Raw genomic sequence first — 22,232 nt, forward strand, 5'->3', positions numbered from 1 at the left:
AGTCTTCACCCCCTCTCCCCTATCCCTCCCAGTCTTCACCCCCTCTCCCCTATCCCTCCCAGTCTTCACCCCCTCTCCCCTATCCCTCCCAGTCTTCACCCCTCTCCCCTATCCCTCCCAGTCTTCACCCCCTCTCCCCTATCCCTCCCAGTCTTCACCCCTCTCCCCTATCCCTCCCAGTCTTCACCCCTCTCCCCTATCCCTCCCAGTCTTCACCCCCTCTCCCCTATCCCTCCCAGTCTTCACCCCCTCTGCCCTACCCCTCCCAGTCTTCACCCCCTCTCCCCTACCCCTCCCAGTCTTCACCCCCTCTCCCCTATCCCTCCCAGTCTTCACCCCCTCTGCCCTACCCCTCCAAGTCTTCACCCCCTCTCCCCTATCCCTCCCAGTCTTCACCCCCTCTCCCCTATCCCTCCCAGTCTTCACCCCCTCTGCCCTACCCCTCCAAATCTTCACCCCCTCTCCCCTATCCCTCCCAGTCTTCACCCCCTCTCCCCTATCCCTCCCAGTCTTCACCCCCTCTCCCCTATCCCTCCCAGTCTTCACCCCCTCTGCCCTACCCCTCCAAGTCTTCACCCCCTCTCCCCTATCCCTCCCAGTGCTCGGCCCCTCTTAGAATTCCCAGACGGCAGGGTCTGTCAAAACAACGTCAAGCTTATAAAATAATCTAAAATGCAATTACCCCCCCACCTCCAAACATACACATGCAAAGATGCATATACATTCTCACACATGCAAATACCCCCACACACACGGAATGCTTCCTTCCTCCTCAACCACCCTCACAACCAAGAGACCATGAATTCTCTCTCTCTCTCTCTCTCTCTCTCTCTCTCTCTCTCTCTCTCTCTCTCTCTCTCTCTCTCTCTCTCTCTCTCTCTCTCTCTCTCTCTCTCTCTCTCTCTCTCTCTCTCTCTCTCTCTCTCTCTCTCTCTCTAGGTATGGGTTAGAGCATTTTGCTTATAGATGCCTACAGGTAGTCAAACAACTAACCACTTCACTCTAATGGCCACAAACTACACTGGGATTTGAACCCACGGTCTCCTGTTTCCTAGACAAGGGCTGTTTTGACCAGCTACGCCTTGCACAGCTCAAACCATTCCCCTCGGCCCTCTTGTTTTCTTTCTTAATCTTTATTTCAAACCTCTTTGTTCTCACTGTTGACTTGTTTACTCTAAAGTGTTGCTTAATTGAAAATGATTGGTTTAGGCATTAATCAGACGTGTTCCACATCAACGCAACCCCAGCCCTCCCCCCTCTTCGATCAGCCCCCTGCTCCGATCATGGTATTAATTAAGCGGTTAATTACAAGATGATAGAAAACACAACAACGCCAACAACCGAAAAACAAACAGAGCCCAAACAATCAGAGTTGTCGCCATTACACTTGGGGCTGTTCCCACTGGTGCGACGGGACCGGGAGGAAGATTACCCAGCATTCCCTGCTCCGACCTATCATGAGGAGTTGATGTGTTCGTCACGGCCTGTGATTTGAATTGAATTTCATTTTTAAGGAGGAGCGCTGTAGGCGGCCTGATGTGGAAATTAAAATGGCCACTGCTGTGAGATGGCCACTGCTGTGAGGCTTTGTCTTTGGCTCACAGAGAAAACCGACCCCCGCTCCCCCGTTATGGTAATTTGTCCAGAATGTGTTTGGAGATGCAGACTGTAACCTTCATCAGCATGGAATGACAACAGGCGATCTCCGTGTAAAGTTCACACACCTCTGGGATTTGAAAATAAACGCCCCACAAATGCCAAAAGATGCATTTTCTGACATTTCTACACCCTCTATTTTCCCTCCAATATTTCTCCCTCCCCTTCTCCTATCAGTTTGGTTTGTTTTTCACTCCCAAGCCTGCTACGATTTTTATCATACTTCCCATTATTCTCTTCCCAAAATCTTTGTCCTTTGACATAGAAAGTAGAGGTAGCTGGGAGGAAGGCTTTATAAGAAGGCCGATCGATTCCGCTTCAATATGATTATTTCACAAATGTGTATGCGTGTTTGGATGTGTGTCGAGGGGGAGGGTGTGTCGTTACGCACCAGCATGGATGCACCAAATGTTTGCTAATGCCCCCATGCGTGTGTGTGTGTGTGTGTGTGCTTGCATGCTTGCGTGCGTGCGTTTGTGTGTGTGTGTGTGTGTGTGTGTGTGTGTGCAAGTGGATGCTTTCTAGGAGATAGTTTGATAGACTCGGATGGACCCTGAGAGACACTGAGAGACTCCGAGTAACTCTGAGGGAATCTCAGAGACTCCCAGCGACTCAGAGACTATGAGAGACTCTCAGAGAGTCTGAGAGCTTATGGATCGCCAGAGCGCAGGAGAGTTCCAACAGTCCTCTGCTCCTTCAGGCCCCGCCAGGGAAATGTAAGGGGAGATAGATTTCCTGAGAGCTGCATGTATTGACCCACTGGGCACCGCAGCCCAGCAGATCCATGCTGCTATCGGGAGAGGTGGGGTGGGTGTATCACTAGGATGGCGGTGGTGGTGGAGGGACCGGAGTCCACCACACCAGAGAGGGGGGTCCTCTTCTGGCTCTAAAGCCACCCCCTGTGGTGTGCCTGATCAATACACACTATGCACACATACAGAGTGTGTGTGTGTGTTTGTGTGTCTGTGTGTGTCTGTGTGTGTGTGGCTGCCTACCTGCAGAATCTTGCAGCGTTGTGAGTTGCAGTCGATGTTCTCGCAGGGCTGGTACATCCCCAACGTCACGCAGTTCAGCAGGATCACCATCATAGTGACGCGCTCGAACCACGTACACAGCCTGGGCTAAGGAACATAAACTTCACATCTGGAATATATACACTACTGTATACAATACCACACATCTGGAATATATACACTTCTACATACAACACTGCATAGCCGGAAAATACACACTACTAAATACAGCACTGCATAGCCGGAATATATACACTACTACATATGATACTACATAGTTGGAATAAATGCTTTCCTATAAACAATACTAAACCTCTGGAATCTACACACTACTGAATAAGATACTACACATCTGGAATATATACTACTCTACTTAACAATACTACAGATCTGGAATATATCAAATATCAAAAATGTACAGTGGACTCTGGGAGGATTCACATACAGTAATGTGAGGCCATTGAAAGCCATGATTGCGCCTTTCATGAACTCAAATACTTTGAAGTCCAAAGCGTCTTTGAGTAATTATTATTCATCATACAGTCTCATCATGCCATAGACACAGCACATGATGAGGACAGGTGGACCTGTGATCTAATCATCTGTCGGACAGAAGGTTGTGTTCTGCCCTCTTCAGACCCAGCCCCTGATTAGAGCCTCTCCACGCTCGCTGAGAACAGCACTCGTTCGTGAAATCAGTTTGCAACTCCATGGATTGGAATTAGAAGCTTGTAGAAAGAGGGGAGAGAAGGAGAGAGATGACTACTGTTGTATATCTTTATGTCTAGACAACCACGTCAGAATAGCCTAGGGGCTAGGGGCCTTGGACTCTCAGCCATCATTGTGTTCATTCTTAAGCAAGCGACCTAACCCACGACCAACTCCTTAATGAGCTGAATCTAAATGAGCTGTAAGTCCTCTGCTAGAGGACTCAACGTGAGTAATAGTCGCAGCAGTCACAATAACTGGTACAACTGATCTACTGGTTGTTATCGACTACTACTACCTTCTCCATCTCCCTATCCTCTCCCCCTAACTCCCCCAGCCTACTGTTTAGTAGCAGAGATACGATCACATGTCAGAGGAAGCATAGCGTGGCCAATCACAGATTAGACATCAAGGAGTTAAGCCACATTCAAGATTCGCTCTGGCCCTCACACACACATGCAAGGACACACACACACACACACATACACACACACACACACACACACACACTTGAAAGCACACATCCACACCCACATCCATAAACGTTCACATACACACACACACACACGTTCACACACACGCACACACACACACACACACACACACACACACACACACACACACACACACACACACACACACACACACACAGAAACACACACACAGAAACACATAAACAAACCCCAACACACACAAACATGTAAGCGCATACTCACACACACATACACGCACGTGCACACACACGTTCACACACACGTTCACACACACACAAACAAACCAACACATGTTCCCAAACCTCTCAGGTTGGTGGCGAGTGACCCATATGCACAAACACACACTCACACACACAAGCACAAACCCACGCACACAAGCGCACAGATCCCCCCCATATGTAAACATGAAGCGCACACAAAAGTATCAAACATTGAATCCATTGTGTGGCTGACACGAGCGGTAATTCAAAGGGAGATATGCAGCGAGCAGCACCGGCCCACAGTCTAGTCGGGGGGAGACGGGATCAGGGGCGGCGTTCAGCCCGCTCTCATCTCCAGTGGAGGAGACGTTTTTCCTTCCGGAACTCCAGGCAGCCTCTCCGCACGGATGGGAGCACTACTTCAGCTCTCGTCCACAACAAGACACGACACCCCCCCCCCCCCCCCCACCCCAACACACACACACACACACCTACACCCAACCACCCACCCACTCACCCACCCACACACAAACACACACACACACACACACGCTGTCTAACTATTTCATTGACTGATCTAAAATTTAGAACCTACAATTATGGACGTGACAGGGGATCATGGGCTTATCATCAAATACACCGCAAGGCACTCACAGGCAGGTGTGCCGACACGCACACACACACACACACACACACACACACACACACACACACACACACAGACACACAGCCTCATTCTCTCTCGCAAACACAGACACCGGCAACATGATGTCATATTTTTTCTGGTTTCCGCAGCTCTGCTCGACTAATGAGACAGATGCTGTGGCTGTCAATCAACCACAAACACAAACACACACACCATTGTCTAGCGTGGGCCTCCATTACGGCCATATTCTCCAGAAACAGAGCAAAACAAAGAGAGGGAGGAGAGAAGGGGGGGAGGAGAGGAGAGAAGAAGATTGGAGGAGTATACATGGGGCAGGAGAAGGGGAGAAGGAGGAGAAAGGAGAGGTGAACTGGAAGAGGGAGGATGACGAGTGTGGAGCAGGAGAAGGTGGAGGAGGTGAATGCAGGTCAGAGCCGCAGCTCTCTGTTGTCAAAGTAATGAAGATGTCTTGTGAGGTAACACTGTGAGATCTCTGGGTCATCCCTCTTCCTCTCTCTCCCCCTCCTCCTTTCCTCTTCTTCCCTCCTATCTAACTCCTCCTCTCTTCCTTGCCTACTCTCGTCCTCATCCTTCCTCATCATCCCTCCTTATATCCTTCTCCTCTAACAGCACACAGATACTTAAACCACTACCCATTAAGACACTCATACACATCGGACAAATACTATAATACTCCTGGTTTACACACACTCATGATCTCTCTTGCACTTTATCTCTCCCCCACTCTCTCTCCCTCATTTTCTCTCTCTCTCTCCATTCTCTCTGTCTCTTGTTCTCTCCCAACTCCTGAAAAATGATGCAATTAGAAGCCGAGCCTTGGAGGTGGAGTCTCTCTCGCTCCCTGACACATACCTTATCCCTCTCTCTCTCTGTCTTTCTCTCTCTCTCTTTCTCTGCCTCACCCTCACCCTGTTTAATACATAGGGCAGACACTTAAGTAACACACTAAAGTAATGGGAATCCTTCAATGAATGATTCATTCAATGCGGCCATGCCATATGCAGATAAAAGTATTTTAATTATGTGTTAAGCTAGGAACTTGAATCCACAGAAAAGTATATGTGTGAGAGGTTTAATTATACAGATTATACAGCAGATTATACTAACCTTATATAACCCTGCTCCAATACTATCATTTATATAAATTATATTCAGGGGGAAATCAATGATCCACTGTCTTCCACATTATGATTCAAGCTTCAAGCTTGGGTAGCTATAGCGTTGTGGATGTAACGATTTATGGGTCCTGCATGGTGTGTATTTGTGAGTTTAAAGCGAAAGGCCAGGGGGCCTTCCAGGGGTCCGGTGTAACACAGCATGTTGTGCCAACGAACACTAAACTGCCACCCTAAAACAATGTCAGACGGACAGGGCACCTCTTTTTAACAACACAAATTCCTTCCAAGTGTAGCTATGATGGTACAGAGAAAGAAAGTGTCTCTGTGGCGGGATTCGGTCGGCTCTCAACAGCTGGGGTCCAGAAGGAATCGTTGCCGCTCTCTCACTGAGAATCTGCCTCAGTCTCACTTCTCACTCCCGTCTCTCGCTCTCCCCTCTCTCTCTCCTCATCTTCCTCCCCTCCCCATTGATTCATTGAAAGATAATCGCAGGAGGGAAACGACCTGGGGGTCGCCATAGCAACTGATTTGGGTTACCCAGGAGAGCGATCGGAAGTATTAGGACAGACAGACGGACAGAGAAAGAAAGAGAGACAGAGAAAGAGATTTGTGGAAGGGCAGAGAGGAAAAGCTAGAAAAAAACAGATAGATGGGGCGAGAGAGAAAGGCTTTTTAAAAGCGGTTCCTTCTTCATTCATGAGGGATCAACGGCTCAATTCACATCAAAGCTTTTATTTTGATGTTTAATGTTATTTGAATGCTTTTATTTTGAAACCACAATGGCGGGAGTAATGGAGTTTCATTGTTCCAAACATCTAAACACATCACATCTTCCATCTGTCACCGAACGTGTGATGTCAGAGGTATACTCTGAGGAAGTACTGCATGCTACATTTATACAGAACAAACAGATCAAAATAAGTTCTGCGATGAGAGCAATAAACGCCAAACACACACACCATGTGCACATGCAAACCCTACTACACACACACACACACACACACACACACACACACACGTGCTTGTCTACCTTTATGCACACCCACAAATACATGGAATGCTGTCAGTTTTATTGGTTGTCTTGACAACGCCAACTAAGAGATTGGTGATCCCCAAATGTCTAAAATCGGGGCCAGTCTCAACCAATCACATCACAATGTGTGTTTGTGAGGGACAACACATACAACCTGCACAAGGATTTCATGATTGCATTTCTGTACTTTCCTTATTCTTCTGTGTGATTGTGCTCCTTAGAATCACTGTGTGTGTGTGTGTGTGTGTGTGTGTATGTGTGTGTGTCTGTGTGTGTGTGTGTGTGTGTGTGTTTGTGTGGCGATCCGTCAGTGAGTCATAGCCATAGCCAGTCATAGCACAATCATCTTTCATTACCTCAGTGAATCTCAGGTTTGTCAGCGACCACACACACACACACACACACACACACACACACACACACACACACACACACACACACACACACACACACACACACACACACACACACGCCTACACTGCTGTGTAAAGCACTACACAGGGTTCAGCCGCTCCGTTCACAGCAGTGCTAATAGCTTGTGGCTAAGGGCTAACTATTGCGTAGCGTGGGGCAGATGGCGAGGACACGATGGGGTCCGACAGGAGGAGATGGCGTTCCAGTCGCTGAACATTTTCTCCACCTCTAACGGTGTCTGCAAGCGCCGACGCCGCAAGATCGGAGGGAGATAGATAGGGATAGGGGCCAAGCTTTTTTCGAGAGAGTGAAAAAGCACCGCAGTGTGCAGTTACCGATGGGATGTGGCCCCCCCAGCAGATGCTGAGAGCCACACAGACACACTGTCACCCTGGGTATGTGGAACATCTGCTGGAGTCTGTTGCTGTCGCCATAAGGTCTGCAGCTTGTCTCTCCCTTTCTTACTTTCTTTCGTTCTTCTTTCTTTTCTTTAGATTTATTCTGTAACTCTTTCTTCGGCAGTGGTCTTAGCGGTCATAAAGATGGTGATGATAGTGTTAATATTGGTGGGGTGGAGGTGGTGTTGGTGGGGGTGGAGGTGTTAGTTGTGGTAGAATGGAGGTGTATTTGATGGTAGTGGAGGTGTTAGTAGTGATGGGATGGAGGTGTTAGTAGGGTGGGATGGAGGTGGTGTTGGTGGTGGAGGTGTTAAAAGGGATGTGATGGGGTGGGGCTGGCGGTGATGGAGGTGTTAATAGGGGTGGGATTGAGGTGGAATTATTGGTTGTGGAGGTGTTAGGAGGGGTAGGATGAAGGTGGTGTTGTGGATGGAGGTGTTAGTAGGTGTGGAGTGGAGGTGTTGGTGGTGGAGGTGTTAGTAGTGGTGGGATGGAGGTGGTGTTGGTGGTGGAGGTGTTAGTAGTGGTGGGATGGAGGTGGTGTTGGTGGTGGAGGTGTTAGTAGTGGTGGGATGGAGGTGGTGTTGGTGGTGGAGGTGTTAGTAGTGGTGGGATGGAGGTGTTGTTGGTGGTGGAGGTGTAAGTAGGGGTGGGATGGAGGTGGTGTTGGTGGTGGAGGTGTTAGTAGTGGTGGGATGGAGGTGGTGTTGGTGGTGGAGGTGTTAGTAGTGGTGGGATGGAGGTGGTGTTGGTGGTGGAGGTGTTAGTAGTGGTGGGATGGAGGTGGTGTTGGTGGTGGAGGTGTTAGTAGGTGTGGAGTGGAGGTGTTGGTGGTGGATGTGTTAGAAGTGGTAGGATGGAGGTGGTGTTGGTGGTGGAGGTGTTAGAAGTGGTGGGATTGAGCTGGAATTGTTGGTGGTGGAGGTGTTAGAAGTGATGGTGATAATGATGATGACGATGGTGATGCTGACGGTGATGAGGGTGATCATGGTGATGAAATAGGTGATGTTGGTGGTGTCGTTGAGCTGCTGGAGGTGACGGTGGCGGGGGTTGTGTTGGAGGTGCAGGTAATAGCAGTGGTGGGTAATGGTGTTGGTGCTGATGATAGTGATGATATAGCGCTGAGGTTCCTCCTCTCCGCCCACCACCACTGTGTCGGGTCTATTTCTGGATCACTGTCAGGCTTGTGTAACCAGCAGCAGTAGCAGCGAGCTCACTGAAGAACGGACACACAACACACTCACCTGTGAGATCCCACTGAACTGAACAGAGTAGACCAGAGCAACATGGACTAGAATAAAATGTAGTAGAATAGAATAGAGTCCATTAGAACAGAATGGGATATAATAGATTAGTTAACAGAGATAGAGAGAGATAGAGAGTGAAGCGATCGAGAGGGAGACTTGGAGAATATGTGTGAGTATTTAACAAGTAATGTGTAAATGACAGCAGAGTGACAGCCAGGGTTCAGGGCTCAAGCAGACCAAACAGCTGTGTGGGTGATAATACAGATACAGAGAGAGCTATGACACTCCAATCCATTGCATAGAACTGGAGGAGTCTTACACCCAAGCACACGAGCACACACATGTGAGCACACACGCATGCACTCACTCTCACACACTCTCCCCTCATTTTCAATTTGAACCCTGCCCTCTTCTAGCCATCCACCCTCCCCTCTCCTTCTCTCAGTGTCTCCCTCCTCCTCTCCCAACCCCCCTTTCCTTAGCTGCCTCCCTCCCCCATCCGACACTCATCAACCTGTTATGAATCACTCAAGCTCTTCTCTACTTCAAGCGCTTCCTCCTCGGTGGCCTCTGAACCCTACGGGCGTTCGGTGTTCTATCAACAAACAGTCAGCACATATCTTTATTCCCTCAACAATGAAGCTCCATGATTATAATAAGAATAATCTTTGTAATAATGAATTATTAAAAAATGCCTATAAGTATATTATAAATTCTAAGATTGTATGAAATTTGATATTTAATTATCCTTAAACAATTCTCTCTCTCTCTCTCTCTGTCTCTCTCTCTCTCTCTCTCTCTCTCTCTCTCTCTCTCTCTCTCTCTCTCTCTCTCTCTCTCTCTCTCTAATCAAAATGGCCTGTGTACCTCAGTACATATCTGGCCCAGAGACACATTGGGTGCGTAAGTATCCATTGCATTTATGGGACCATTATTAAAAGTGTGTGGGGGTTCGTTGCTCTGACGAGTGTGGTTTCCATGGAAACAAGCGTGTCTCTACCCCAAACAGGCGTTATTGTAAGTGGAGGAATTATTGCTTGTGTTCGCCGACCTGAAGCATAAACCACCGGTCTTGAATTAAATCAGAAACTGTGCCATTCAAGTTACTTTTTCCATTGCCTGCAGTGCAAGTCAGTATTGTATCCAAATCCTATCGGGTTCCAAGTCTATCCTGCAAAAACATCAACACCAATAATTCTGGTGCAACGCCAAAATAAGAGTACCCCTCCCTGATGGCACTGTTTCCTCAATTAACCAGATTGTCACTTTGTTGTGTTCTTTTGTTGTAATTACAGTAGCTTTGTTAGCGCTTTTATCTTGATGTTCAGCGGCGGGAAGACTCCCGGGATGTGGCATCCGGATGTTGTTAAAAACAGTTAAGCTATCAATCACACACCCACACACACACACACACACACACACTCACACACACACACACACACACACACACACACACACACACACACACACACACACACACACACACACACACACATAAACACACACACAAGTGTTTTGTCTCCAACATCTTGGCCTTGGTTTAAACTTCCTGTCATGGCTTATCTTGCTCTCTCTCTCTACCTCATCACTCTCTCTTTCTATCTCTCCCTCTCTCTCCTCCCTCTTTCTCTCGCCCTCTCTCTATCTTGCTTCTTCCCCCCTTTATCTCCCCAAACCCCTGTCCTCCTCCTCCGGAGGAGGCTGTTTTTAATCCACATACATGTTTTCTTTGCTTGCCGTGTTATCTAGGACTGGAAAGACGTCTTGTGCTTTTGCACATGGTGTGTGTGTGTGTGTGTGCGTGTGCGTGTGCGTGTGCGTGTGCGTGTGTGTGTGTGTGTGTGTGTGTGTGTGCGCGCGTTTGGGTGTGTGTGTTTGGAGAAATTCTGAATCTGTCAGCCTCTCTGTCTTGCCCTCAGAGAGGCTTTCTTCATGTCTGTTTCATGTCTTCCTGTCTGTCCCTTTGTCTTGTCTGTTACTCAGTCTGTCCTGCTGTCTGCAATTGTGTCTGTAAGACCGCATGCCAATCCGTCTGTCTGCCTGCCTTAATGGAAGAGACAGAGAGGCAGAGAGGGAAGGATAGAGACAGAGAGGAAGAGAGAGATAGAGAGTGAAAAATGATAGAAACAGAGAAAGAATCTTTCACCATGTCTGATTGTCCGTACGTCTCACTGTCTTTATTTATTAAAAACAGAAGCGCCTTCAAAGTTCAGCTAATCCAGGGAAATGGAGGTGAGAAGTGATTTTAATTTAAACTTCACTCAGAAAAAGTTTGAGCCCAGGATATAACAGACACACACACAGACCTACACACGCAAACAGTTCAGCCCACTTGAGTGCGGGGAGAGTTAGAATGGTGCGATCACCATGGTGACACTGTTGGGAGGGTTGGGTGGGGCAGCAGCAAAGAAAGGGATGAAAAGGAGATGGAGGAGGAGGAAAACATCAGAGACATCACTAATGATATTAAAAGTACATTCAGTTGTACACACACACACACACACATACACATACCAACACAACCACACCCTGCTGTGTTAATTACTTTCTCTCTGGTGCTTTGATGACCACAGTAACACACACACACACACACACACATACATGCACACAAACATGGTATTCACACGGAAGCACACACAGTCGCACAGACATAAACACCAACACACACACTCAGACACAAGCACACACATACTGATACACACACTGAGACACAAACACCTTCATCACCCCCTCCCACACACACACACACACACTCACAACCCCCTTCTATACAAATTTCACCCCTATCACCACACACTGACAAACACTGAGACAAACACACACACACACACACACACACACACACACACACACACACACACACGCACACACACACACACACACACACACACATATATACATACATACATCCAGGTGCTCTCCCCTGGCTGGAAGCTGTGATTTATTTCGGCACCAGCAGACCCAGTAGGGAACACGAGACTGACGGTAACATGTATTGGCAGCCAGACCTGTAATAACCAGCACCAGCCACAGGGGGCAGCAGGAGGCACCAGGGGGGATCTGTCAGGGAAATTGAGGCTGCTAGCGTTCTGACCTCTCGCTCACAGTGGGTGTTTGTACGGAAAATAACCAGCGAGATGGTTACCTTCAGGAGTGGGCAGCTTGTTTTTGGATTTAATAACGAACACTCAATGAAAACAGGGACACATTTCACAGAACAATTTTAGCATGTAGAATGCAAGTTAGAAAAGATACGCTAGTCATTCCTGCTACTCTCATCAGAGTAGCGTTACTTAATCCTAGCTGGCAAAAATTAAGAAATATCAAAAGGAATTCATCACCACTGCAATAAATGTAATCAATAAAAAAATATACATTATTTGTAAACCTGCACTTAACCAACTCCAAGTTTCCCTACATGTTCTTTTCCTTAACCTGCTGTATATAGTTTTTGATGTTTTCAACTGCATCTACTCCAAGCCACGGGTCGGTCAAGAGGGTCCATCTGTGCCTTTTACTCAGCAGTATTACGTTTAGTGTGGTTATCGCCTGCTCTCCCTTTTGCCATTCAACGGTATGTTTGGATTGTTTTTTTGTTCAGCAGACATTTATATCTGTATTGGTTTACAGGGGATGGGAAGGGGGGATGGCTGTTTCAGAAGGGGGATGATTTTGATCATTTTAATTCCATAGGGGAATTAAACTTGAGTGCTGGACGTCAGTACCCCTTGGCCCCAGACTCTCTGGCGCTGTGTGAGTCTCTCCTATGAATTCAGAGGTGATTTTGCTGCTTAACACTATTAATGTATCTATATGATATATAGGCCTGATAATACTCATAATTAATACAAAAAGTAATGGTTAATTTCTCCCATAAATGCTCACAGTGTGTTTGTGTGTGTGTGTTTGTTTGTCCCAAAGGACCGGGGGGAAGTAACTATGTGCGCGATGAACTTCACCGCCAACGAAGCTGCCAACATTGAGAAAGTGTCTCCAAGCATAAAATGATCACCCATAGTTTCAAAGCATTTCCACAGTTCATTGGTAAGGGCTAGGGGTCAATTGACTATTCTGATGTTTTTATCAAAAACAACAAACCCTGAGAAAACCCTGGCGGAAAATCCTCAAACTGTATTGACACCAAAACTCAGCGTTTATTGTAATAAAGGGCAAAATAGTATAAATAAAAAAGAGTGAAAGTACAAAGAAAAAGTGTGCGCAGAAAGGACACTCAGCACGTCAAGCATACAAAGGTTGAAGCGTTGTAGTGAGCCCTGAACAGTGGGCACACTCCAGTGTTAAGGCACGGATGTAGCTCTTGGTATAGCTTCGAGTCAGCCAAGGCTGTCTCGGACCCCCCCCAAGGGCGATAAGTGAGGCACAAACAGTGAAATGGTTACTATAGATAATAACTTAGAGGTCACAGTGTCTTAGTGTCTTGGGAACCCCATGTCTGATGGCAATTTCCATCACACCGTTCATGTCTCTCCCTCTTTCTCTTTCTACATGACGCCCTCACAACTGGGCAGAAACAGCAGGAGGACAATCCCCATAGGAACCATCATCATAGGAACCTCGCCAGAGGAACCATAGCCTTAGGAACCAACCCCAGATGAACCTCGCCAGTGGTTTCATCCCCATAGGAACCATCGCCAGAAGAACTACCGCCAGAGCAACTGGTGTCATAAGAACCATCGCCATCAGAATCATCAGTATTTGAACCCGAAACATAGGTTGTACCCTATATTGTTTTCACAGTAAAGATGGGAAGAGGATTCTTAACATTTGGCACACTACATGGTCCTAGTATAAGTAGAGTAGTAGCACCCTGTCCTATCATCAATAGATATCTGCCAGAGTTGAATTACTGATTGATAAAAAAAAATAAATAGAGAATGACATCCATTCAATATTCATACCCAGGAAGCGGAACACTGCATCTAAAAGGCTCAACAACAAAACCAAAGAGTTCTGATCAATAGATTGAATGAGAGGCGAGTGGAGGTGGTTTGCGTCAATGCTCTCGAGGCATGGGGGAATAGTTAGCTTATGTGGTGGTAGATCTTACCATAACCACCCTATGTTTTTGTTTTAATTTCAATTACAGACAGAGCATTTTTTTTCCTCTTTAAACCCATCAAATTAGACGACAAATCCAATTAGACATTTCCAATTAAAAAGTCCAGACAGCCGCAGAACACATTATGTTTCTCATTTATTTTGGTCCCAGCACTTATAGACAGCTGGTCCTATATCGAACCCTGTGATAAGGAATCACTTAAACATTAAGGGACAGAATAGGTGCTCTTACATCATGCTGTATAAACATACACGCCCCAAGGATTCACACTGGAGCTTTATTTTAAAGGCTTATTTAAGTCATAAAGAGAGGCAGGATAGACCGGTGGGGATGTAATTCAAGTCCCAGCTGAAAGGTTCTAGGTTTGAAGCCCATTGGCAACAGGCTACCAGTATAGCATCCTTGCGCAATAAGCCATAACCCTTACCATTTTATTATCATGTGTAAAAAAGAAAAATCACTGGAAGCCGTTTGGATAAAAGAATCTGCTGATAAATGTTCTGAATGATCAATTATAAAAAGTAATTAGTAAATTGTGAATGCTAATTGTTGTTTTCTCCCTAATTTATCTATCTGTGCTGCTCTCTCTTTCCATCTTATTGTCTCGACCAAAAACCTTTTCCTTTTTTTATATTTTCCATTAAATTGAAGACAGAAAATTGGAGTCATGAGGTTGAACTAATGAAGTCACGTTCCGTTTTGCTGCCATATTCTTGTCTCTTTCATTACTTCGTTTGTCGCACTGACCTTAGTCACCTCCTGTGTAGTTCAGCTCTGCTCCGCAGCGTTCTTGCAAGCTTATTAAGTTAGATGTGGGAAAAGTGGCAGCCATTAAAAGGATTACTGGCTTCTGTCAATTTGCTGGCGTTGTCTTGGTTTTTATTTCATGAGAGGAACACTGTAGCCTCTCCCAGTGCGGTGCCTCTGGCTGAAGATACATTTGATTATTTATCTTCGCTTTGACTGTTGCTTTTTTTCTATTTCTGACGCTTTCAGCCTACAGATCGGGATATTTAGAGATAGTGTATTGAAGTGTATGATTTATTTGACTTGAGTGATGTTTTCACCTCACGTCTTCAGAAACTGTCTACATTCGTTCTCACAAAATGGGAAAATCGTAAATGCATAACTTTCAGCAACATCTTTGAACATGACGCCACCATCCAGGATACAATCTCAGACCTCACTTCCATAAAAATCACCAAAAGAAACGGAAGAAAGTAGGAATGAGAAAAGGATCATGGGAGTTATCCTGCTGGTCAGCCTCAGGGAAATCGTAGAGGCGCGCATATCTTTAAACCTTCAAGGGGAGGAACCACCGTAGGGAAACGGAGAGGAGGGTGGGAGCAGACGGCATAGTAAGGGTAAGGGCCAGCACAATGTGATGATGCCACCTTTCTTCAGCTCTGACAGCTGGGTACAGCGGTGTTAGCATTGCATTAGCATAGTGATTAACTGCGTCATTAACATAATGATTATTTGAGGCATTAGCATTAGTTCCAAGAGTTGGTGGAGGGGGCATGGACGAGGGTCTACTAGCAAGAGTGAGAGAGCGAGAGAGATAGAAGGCGAGCAGACTGAACAGGTGAATAAGAAGTGATTGACAAGCTGTAATCCAGTGTTCTGCTGTTCTCCTCTTTTTCCTCTCCTCTCTGTCTGTCAGCTGCCTCTCTGCTTTAATTGGTCTATTCATTTCTCCTCTTATACTATCTGCTAAGTCCTGTTTTTCCGCTACCTGTCTTTCTTCCAGTATGTCCCTGGTCTTCTTCACTCTGCCCGTTGCTCTACCAATCTCTCTTCTCTGTCTCTCTGTATGCCTCTCTATCTGCTCCATCTCTCTGCCCGTACCTATCTCCTCTCTGTCACTCTCTCTGCCTGACTTTCTTTTCTCACCACATCTGTCCCTATACAACCTCTCTCTCTTAGCCCCAGTGTGTTCATCTAGTCGCCCTCGGCTCTCAGAAACCCTGTCTTTCATCTACAGCTTCTGGAGGCATAGAGAACGAGAGGGAACATGTTAAGTCATTCCTGAGAAAACTTACTGAGAAACTCCAACTGAGAAACTTCAACGCAACCACTCTTGCCATAAATAGACATGCACTAATTCAAGCCCAATACCAACCCAGAACGCACGCACGCACGTACGCACGCACGCACGCACACACACACACACACACACACACACACACACACACACACACACACACACACACACACACACACACACACGCACACGCACACTAATACAGGCAGCAACAGCAATTGTTTACATTATGAACAGGCTCATAAAATGTTAGGGCTCGCTCCAAATGCCTGTAATAGACATCTGTGGTCGTTAACAATTGTTGCTAATTAACCAACCAATCAGCATCAAGCCATGTCCAAGCGTCATGTGACTGAAGAGGATAAATGTCAAACCGGAATGTCAATCTGATGAGAAAACAGATTGCTGGCACACTGTCTTACTGTGTAAGGGGAAATGCCAATGGGAAGTATAATAGTTAGGGATCTACTCCTCATCACTGAGCAAGATGCCAATACCTGCACCGTAAGGACATTTGTCTGAATCCACGGTAAGGGGCTTTAGATGCAGGCGTCTGCTTGATGATTTAGTAAATAGGTAGCATCTGAAGCTATCCGTTCATCTGACACTAAGGGCATTACTCACTAAGAATATATAAAACTGGGCTTTTGGTTTGTGCAAAGAAACTTTCTAGTGAGAACACCAAAAGAACCTTGAATTATTGAATTTGTGTGTTTGTGCATGAGCTTGTGAGTGTGTGCGCACTTGCGTGTGTTTGTGTGATGTAGTTGGTTGCAGAATGTGTGTGTGTTTGCACGCTTGCGTGTTTTCTTTTATGAGGCAGTTGGTTGTGGTTTTGTGTGTGTGTGTGTGTGTGTGTGTGTGTGTGTGTGTGTGTGTGTGGTGGAAAGTGTTTATCTAAAAGAGATTGAAAGTGAATTGGAAGCTATTAACCTGACCTTCCCTCGCCAACACACGGATTTGGAGCAGAAAATACCTCAACTAAATGACATTACCTATATCTCTTTCTCTCTCCCTCCCCTTCTATCTCTCAGCCTCTCTAGCTCTCTCTCAGCTCCTCTCTCTCCCTCACCCCACTCCTTCTCTCTGCATAGCCCGTCTCTCAACCTCCTTGTTTTATACACACACACACACACACACACACACACACACACACACACACACACACACACACACACACACACACACACACACACACACACACACACATCACTGTGTATTTTCGTCTTCATCAATACAACCCTCTGGTCTCTCAACCCTCCCCCACCTTCATGCTCTTTCTCCTCCTCCATCAGCCCCTCTATCCTGTTTTTCTCCTCCATTTTGGTCTACAGGTGGCTACATTGACCGGAGGAAGGAGGCAATATGTGATTCCCAAGCCCAAGCGATCTGCCACCTCTTCGTCAGTTCCTATCTGTCCTTTCATTGTTTGTGTGTGTGTATGTATATGTGTATGTGTGTGTGCGTGTTCGTGCCCGTGTTTGCTTTATATGTAAATGTATGTGTGTATGGGGAGGTACTTGTGATTGTGCTTGTAATATACTGTGTTTGTTTATGGCTCTGCGTTTGTGTGTTTGTTCTCCACCTGTATGAGAACTGCAATTGACACAATATAATCTAAGTTGTCCGGTCCACTGCGCGCGCTCTCTCTCTCTCTCTCTCTCTCTCTCTCTCTCTCTCTCTCTCTCTCTCTCTCTCTCTCTCTCTCTCTCTCTCTCATGGTCCATTACAGCTCCAGCGGGTCTTGATAGGAGTCCAGGCTATCTCAGAAGCTCCTCTCCCACTTGGTGCTGTGCTTCCATATCGTAACCAGACCCATTTCAGCTGGACCGGGTAGATATCGGGCTGAGCTTGACTGACTACACCAATCTGGAATGACCCTCCCAACCCCCCGACCCCCCGACACCCGTACACAGAACTGAGTTGAGCCTTAGTTTAAACACTTATGTGTAATGGTCAATGATGTATCGTTTCAATGAAATACTGTCTGCCTCAACCATCTGTAATGTTTACAGATTTCTTTGACGTTTGCATTGAGATCGCTACAATTCATAATGTGATAATAGATATATTTGATGTGTCGTTTCTTTAACTCCTATTTTAATTGATTATTCCATTTTCCTCTGGCTCCTGTCCTTGACCATGCGCAGTGAATTTCCCATAGAGGAAAGCTAAGATAAGGACCATCCTCTCTTATTTTGACCGCCTAGCCACGGGTTCTCAGCAGCCTCCATGGTTCCCTAGCGTCCTAAACCAGCCGATCTCAGCAGAACAGGACGTGCCAAGCGCTGACCGCACTGCAGACATAACAAGAAAACACTTTATGTCTCTGCCAAATGAACCAAATGATGCACCATTAGCATAAAGCAGCCTGCCGCCCGGTTCATTTGTGGATGGTATAAGAGGCCAGACAGCTACTTAGCAAATACCAGACAGCTATTTAGAATAATCTGGACACCTCATTGCCTCATTGCACTCTTCCACTAAATATTCCTTTTTCCAAAAGTTGTACTACTTACTACGCGACAACAACAAAGTAGGTTTGCGATGCGGTGTCTCTATGACGATAGAGACACCACATTCTACCATGCTGCAGTGATGCCCCGGCCCACCTGAAGCACATGATGGAGTGGTTGACACCTGTAGATCATCGCCTCATTAAGCCTCTGCACGAGGAAGAATACTTGTCCTGCAGCAGCTGAGGATACTTATCACTGATTACCAGCCCGTCGAGATGATCATTTGCATATCATCATCACGGTGGTGAGAGGCTATGTTGAAGAGGGGGGGAAAGGTTTTGAAGTAGCAAGCTGCCAACACCGGTTGGCTGAGTGGACGGAATATGAGGCTGCTGTAGCTGCATCGATCACTTTGATGTTTGCTTTCTGCCTTCTGTCTCGTCTTCGAAAAACTTTGTTTTTAGTTGTGTGTATGCATGGGTGTGTGTCTGTATAAGTGTGTGAGCGCCTGTGTGAGATTAAGTGTGTGTGTGCATGCGTGTGTGCGCGCCTGCGTGCGTGTGAGTGTGTGACAAGTGTGTGACAGTGTGTACATGTTTGAGAATGAAGTGTGCGTAAATGTCTGACGTGAGGTGTGCTAAGGAGTGCTAAGGAGTTCTACATAGTTGTGTGTCAGGGGAAACAGACAGACTGCGTTAGACACAGCTAACCTCTGACTAATAAAAGAGCAGAGGGAGATCGCTAAATGAAGAGTCAGTGGTGTGCAGATGAGTTCTGGAAGAGAGATGAATGACAGGGATATGTCCCGCGCTCAGTGATTCTCTGGAAGTGCAGCGGGACATAAATTAAATCTGTCTGTTACTGAGAATAGCCCCCAGCATTCATTTCAACACTATGGGGCTGCCAACGCTCTCGCTCTCTCTCCCTCGCCTTGCTCTGTCTTATTGTATCTCTCGCCCTTCTTATTGCCTTACTGCAATGAGATTTGAACGCAAACCCACTGTTGATTTACCGTCTATTAAGTGATGGGTAGAGGCTAACATAATGAGAGAAAGAGAAACAGAGGCACAGAGAGAGAGATAGAGAGAGAGGGACAGAAAGAGAGAGATAAACAGAGTTAAAAAAAAGAGAGAAAGATAATGAGAGACAATGAATTAATTATGTAAATATAGTAAGAAATCAAGTATATTTATAGGCATATTGCTTTAGTCACACACACACACACACACACACACACCCCCCCCCACACACACACACACACACACACACACACACACACACACACACACACACAATGATGTAAATGGGTGAACCCAGACACAGATGGCAAGCATAAACTCCGATTGATAGCACACACACAAACGCGTACACACACACGCGGATGCTCGTTAATCCATTTCGGGATAAGTAATTGGACAGCAAGAGGAGGCCGATCGACAGAGGGGTCTTCAGAGTGAGACCTTCTCAAGCATCTCCAGAACAAGAGACAGCTCCCTATGAGGTCACCGTCCCATCACTGCTCTAATCATCCCCGTGACTTCACAGCCTCTCTCGCCTCCTGGCAACACAGGGCGACGCCCACCCCGCTGGTTTGAGATGGGCTAGGCTTCACACTGCCAGCAGGGATCCTAGGGAGGGAGGGAGTGCACACACACACACACACACACACACACACACATCCACACACACACACACACCCTAGAGAGAAGGGAGACAGGAGGATGAGGAGGAAAAAGAGGAGAAAATGTGGAAAAGTAGAGGATGAAAGAGGGGAAGAGGAGGAGGAGGGACTGGGTATGAAGGTACAATGTCAGAGACAGAGTGACAGAGGTAGAAGGAGGGATAGGGAGAGTGTGAAAGCAGGAGAGATGGAGAGATGAAGAGAGGAGAGAGAAATAGAGGGATAGGAGGAGAGAGAGGGCGAGAAATAGAGGATGAGAAGGCGAGGACTAAGTCGAGAGGCGCAGGGAGGAAAAGAGAATAAGAGATGATTGAATGTAAGAGAAGAAAGACTGAGTGTCAGAGAAGGCTGGGTGCAGTGTGAATGCTCTTCCAGTTAGACCAGTGAATTGGATGGATGGTCTATAAAACGTAAGTATACCTGCTGCTCTCTCCGTTTATCTGACCCGCTCCCTTTTGCTCTCTGTTTATCTGTCACACTCTGTCTCTCTCTCGTCACTCCGTTGCCCGTACACAGTCATGCTGTCTCTCTAAATCTGTCGTGTGTGTCTCTCTCCATCGCTCTCGCACGGGTACACACACACACACACACACACACACACACACACACACACACACACACACACACACACACACACACACACACAAACACACACAAACACACCTCTGCCATAATCTATGCTGTTAAACAAGACCCAAAAAGATGGAAAGAGATGATTAAAAGCCACACCACATTGGCCGGAGGAAACTGCTTCAAACCACCCAACCCCCTAAAATTGTAATTTAGCTGTAGAACAGAATTGCTGTATCCTTATTCCGGTTCCGGTGGACGATGATACACAAAGAACCTGCTCGGAATCGTGAAAGCACATTTGTTGAACTCTTATTTTGAAGGAGGCAGAGAATGCCCCAGTCAGAATTCTCCCTAAAATAGTGTGGTTGAACTTAAGCTAAAGCCACGTTATTAACAAAAGGGAGCAGGATTGTACCGTGTACAATTAATTTAAAGCAGGTAAGTGCAGAACGGCAACCACCTTCAACCTTCACTCCGTCCTCGCATGATTCACCCACTTTAGTACAACACAGGAAATGAAAGATCTCTCTAGCTTTTTGGACTTCAGTCTCCAATACATTCAAGCATTGAGATATAATAAAATCAAATTTTTCATCTGTCAAGCAGTGTTTGCAAAGTTCAGCCGGTGACTTTAGCCGAATGTATCAGATCATACTGCAGAAAAGTCCTTCCGCACACGCACACACGCACACGCATACCGTTACCGCGGCAACGCAAAGGATATGGGCTGGAGACGAGGCTGATGCAGCAGCTGCGGGGGAAGGTGGTCTGCTTGAGGCAGAAGAAGACCACGGGAACCATCTCAGGGTGGGGGACCACCAGCACACTGGCATCACTGCTGCCTTCGTCATCATCATCATCATCATCATCATCATCATCATCATCATCATGGTGGTGGTCACACCCTACTTCACTGTCACACCGGCCCACCTCCTCCTCCTCCTCCTCCTCCACTATGTCCTCTTCAATCCAGTCCACCTCCATCATCCCTTCCTCCTCTTCCTCCTCCTGCTCCCTTGGAGAGAGGCGGTGATTTGGGGAGTGCTGTCGCGGAGAGGAGAAAGTGAAGGCTTGGCTGCCGCCGCCACCGCCACCGCTGCCATCTTCCCATGCCGTGGTCGTCGCGAAGACGACAGGGGTCGGCGTTACCCCGACGATAGCGGAGGCCGGGGTCAGGCCCTCCTCCTCCTCAATCGTCATGGCAACGGGGCGGTCTGTGGGAGAGAGACATAGAAGACCAAAGGTTAGAGAGAGGGGGAGAGAGACAACCCCGTGTAAGAGAGAGAGTATAGTCTGTGTAGGGGAGACAGAGACAGACAACCAGGATAGAATCTCTTCTCTTCAGAAGAGCTGAGCAAAAGGGAAACAAAATAAAAAAGAAGCATTTTTATATATATTTGCTTCACGTGAAAAAAGAGATCTGCACAGCATGGCATCGGAGTTATTT

General features: G+C 46.8%; 1 protein-coding gene across 1 annotated transcript in view; it reads right to left on the bottom strand.

The window, feature by feature from the left end:
* The window catches only part of cacna1ib (calcium voltage-gated channel subunit alpha1 Ib), a gene marked incomplete at its 3' end in the record, with an annotated part of 112,183 nt that extends 90,531 nt beyond the window's left edge, over nucleotides 1-21,652 (bottom strand). The window contains exons 1-2 of the mRNA XM_079730335.1: nucleotides 21,512-21,652; nucleotides 2,652-2,777 (exon numbers count right to left, since the gene is read on the bottom strand). Of these exons, the coding sequence (XP_079586461.1) occupies nucleotides 2,652-2,777; nucleotides 21,512-21,586 (201 nt within the window). The 5' untranslated portion in view covers nucleotides 21,587-21,652. The remainder of the gene's footprint in view (nucleotides 1-2,651; nucleotides 2,778-21,511) is intronic.
* Between the last annotated feature and the right edge of the window lie 580 nt (nucleotides 21,653-22,232).

Source organism: Pollachius pollachius (genome assembly GCF_949987615.1).
Source record: "Pollachius pollachius genome assembly, chromosome: 2".
Classification (NCBI taxonomy): Eukaryota; Metazoa; Chordata; class Actinopteri; order Gadiformes; family Gadidae; genus Pollachius; species Pollachius pollachius.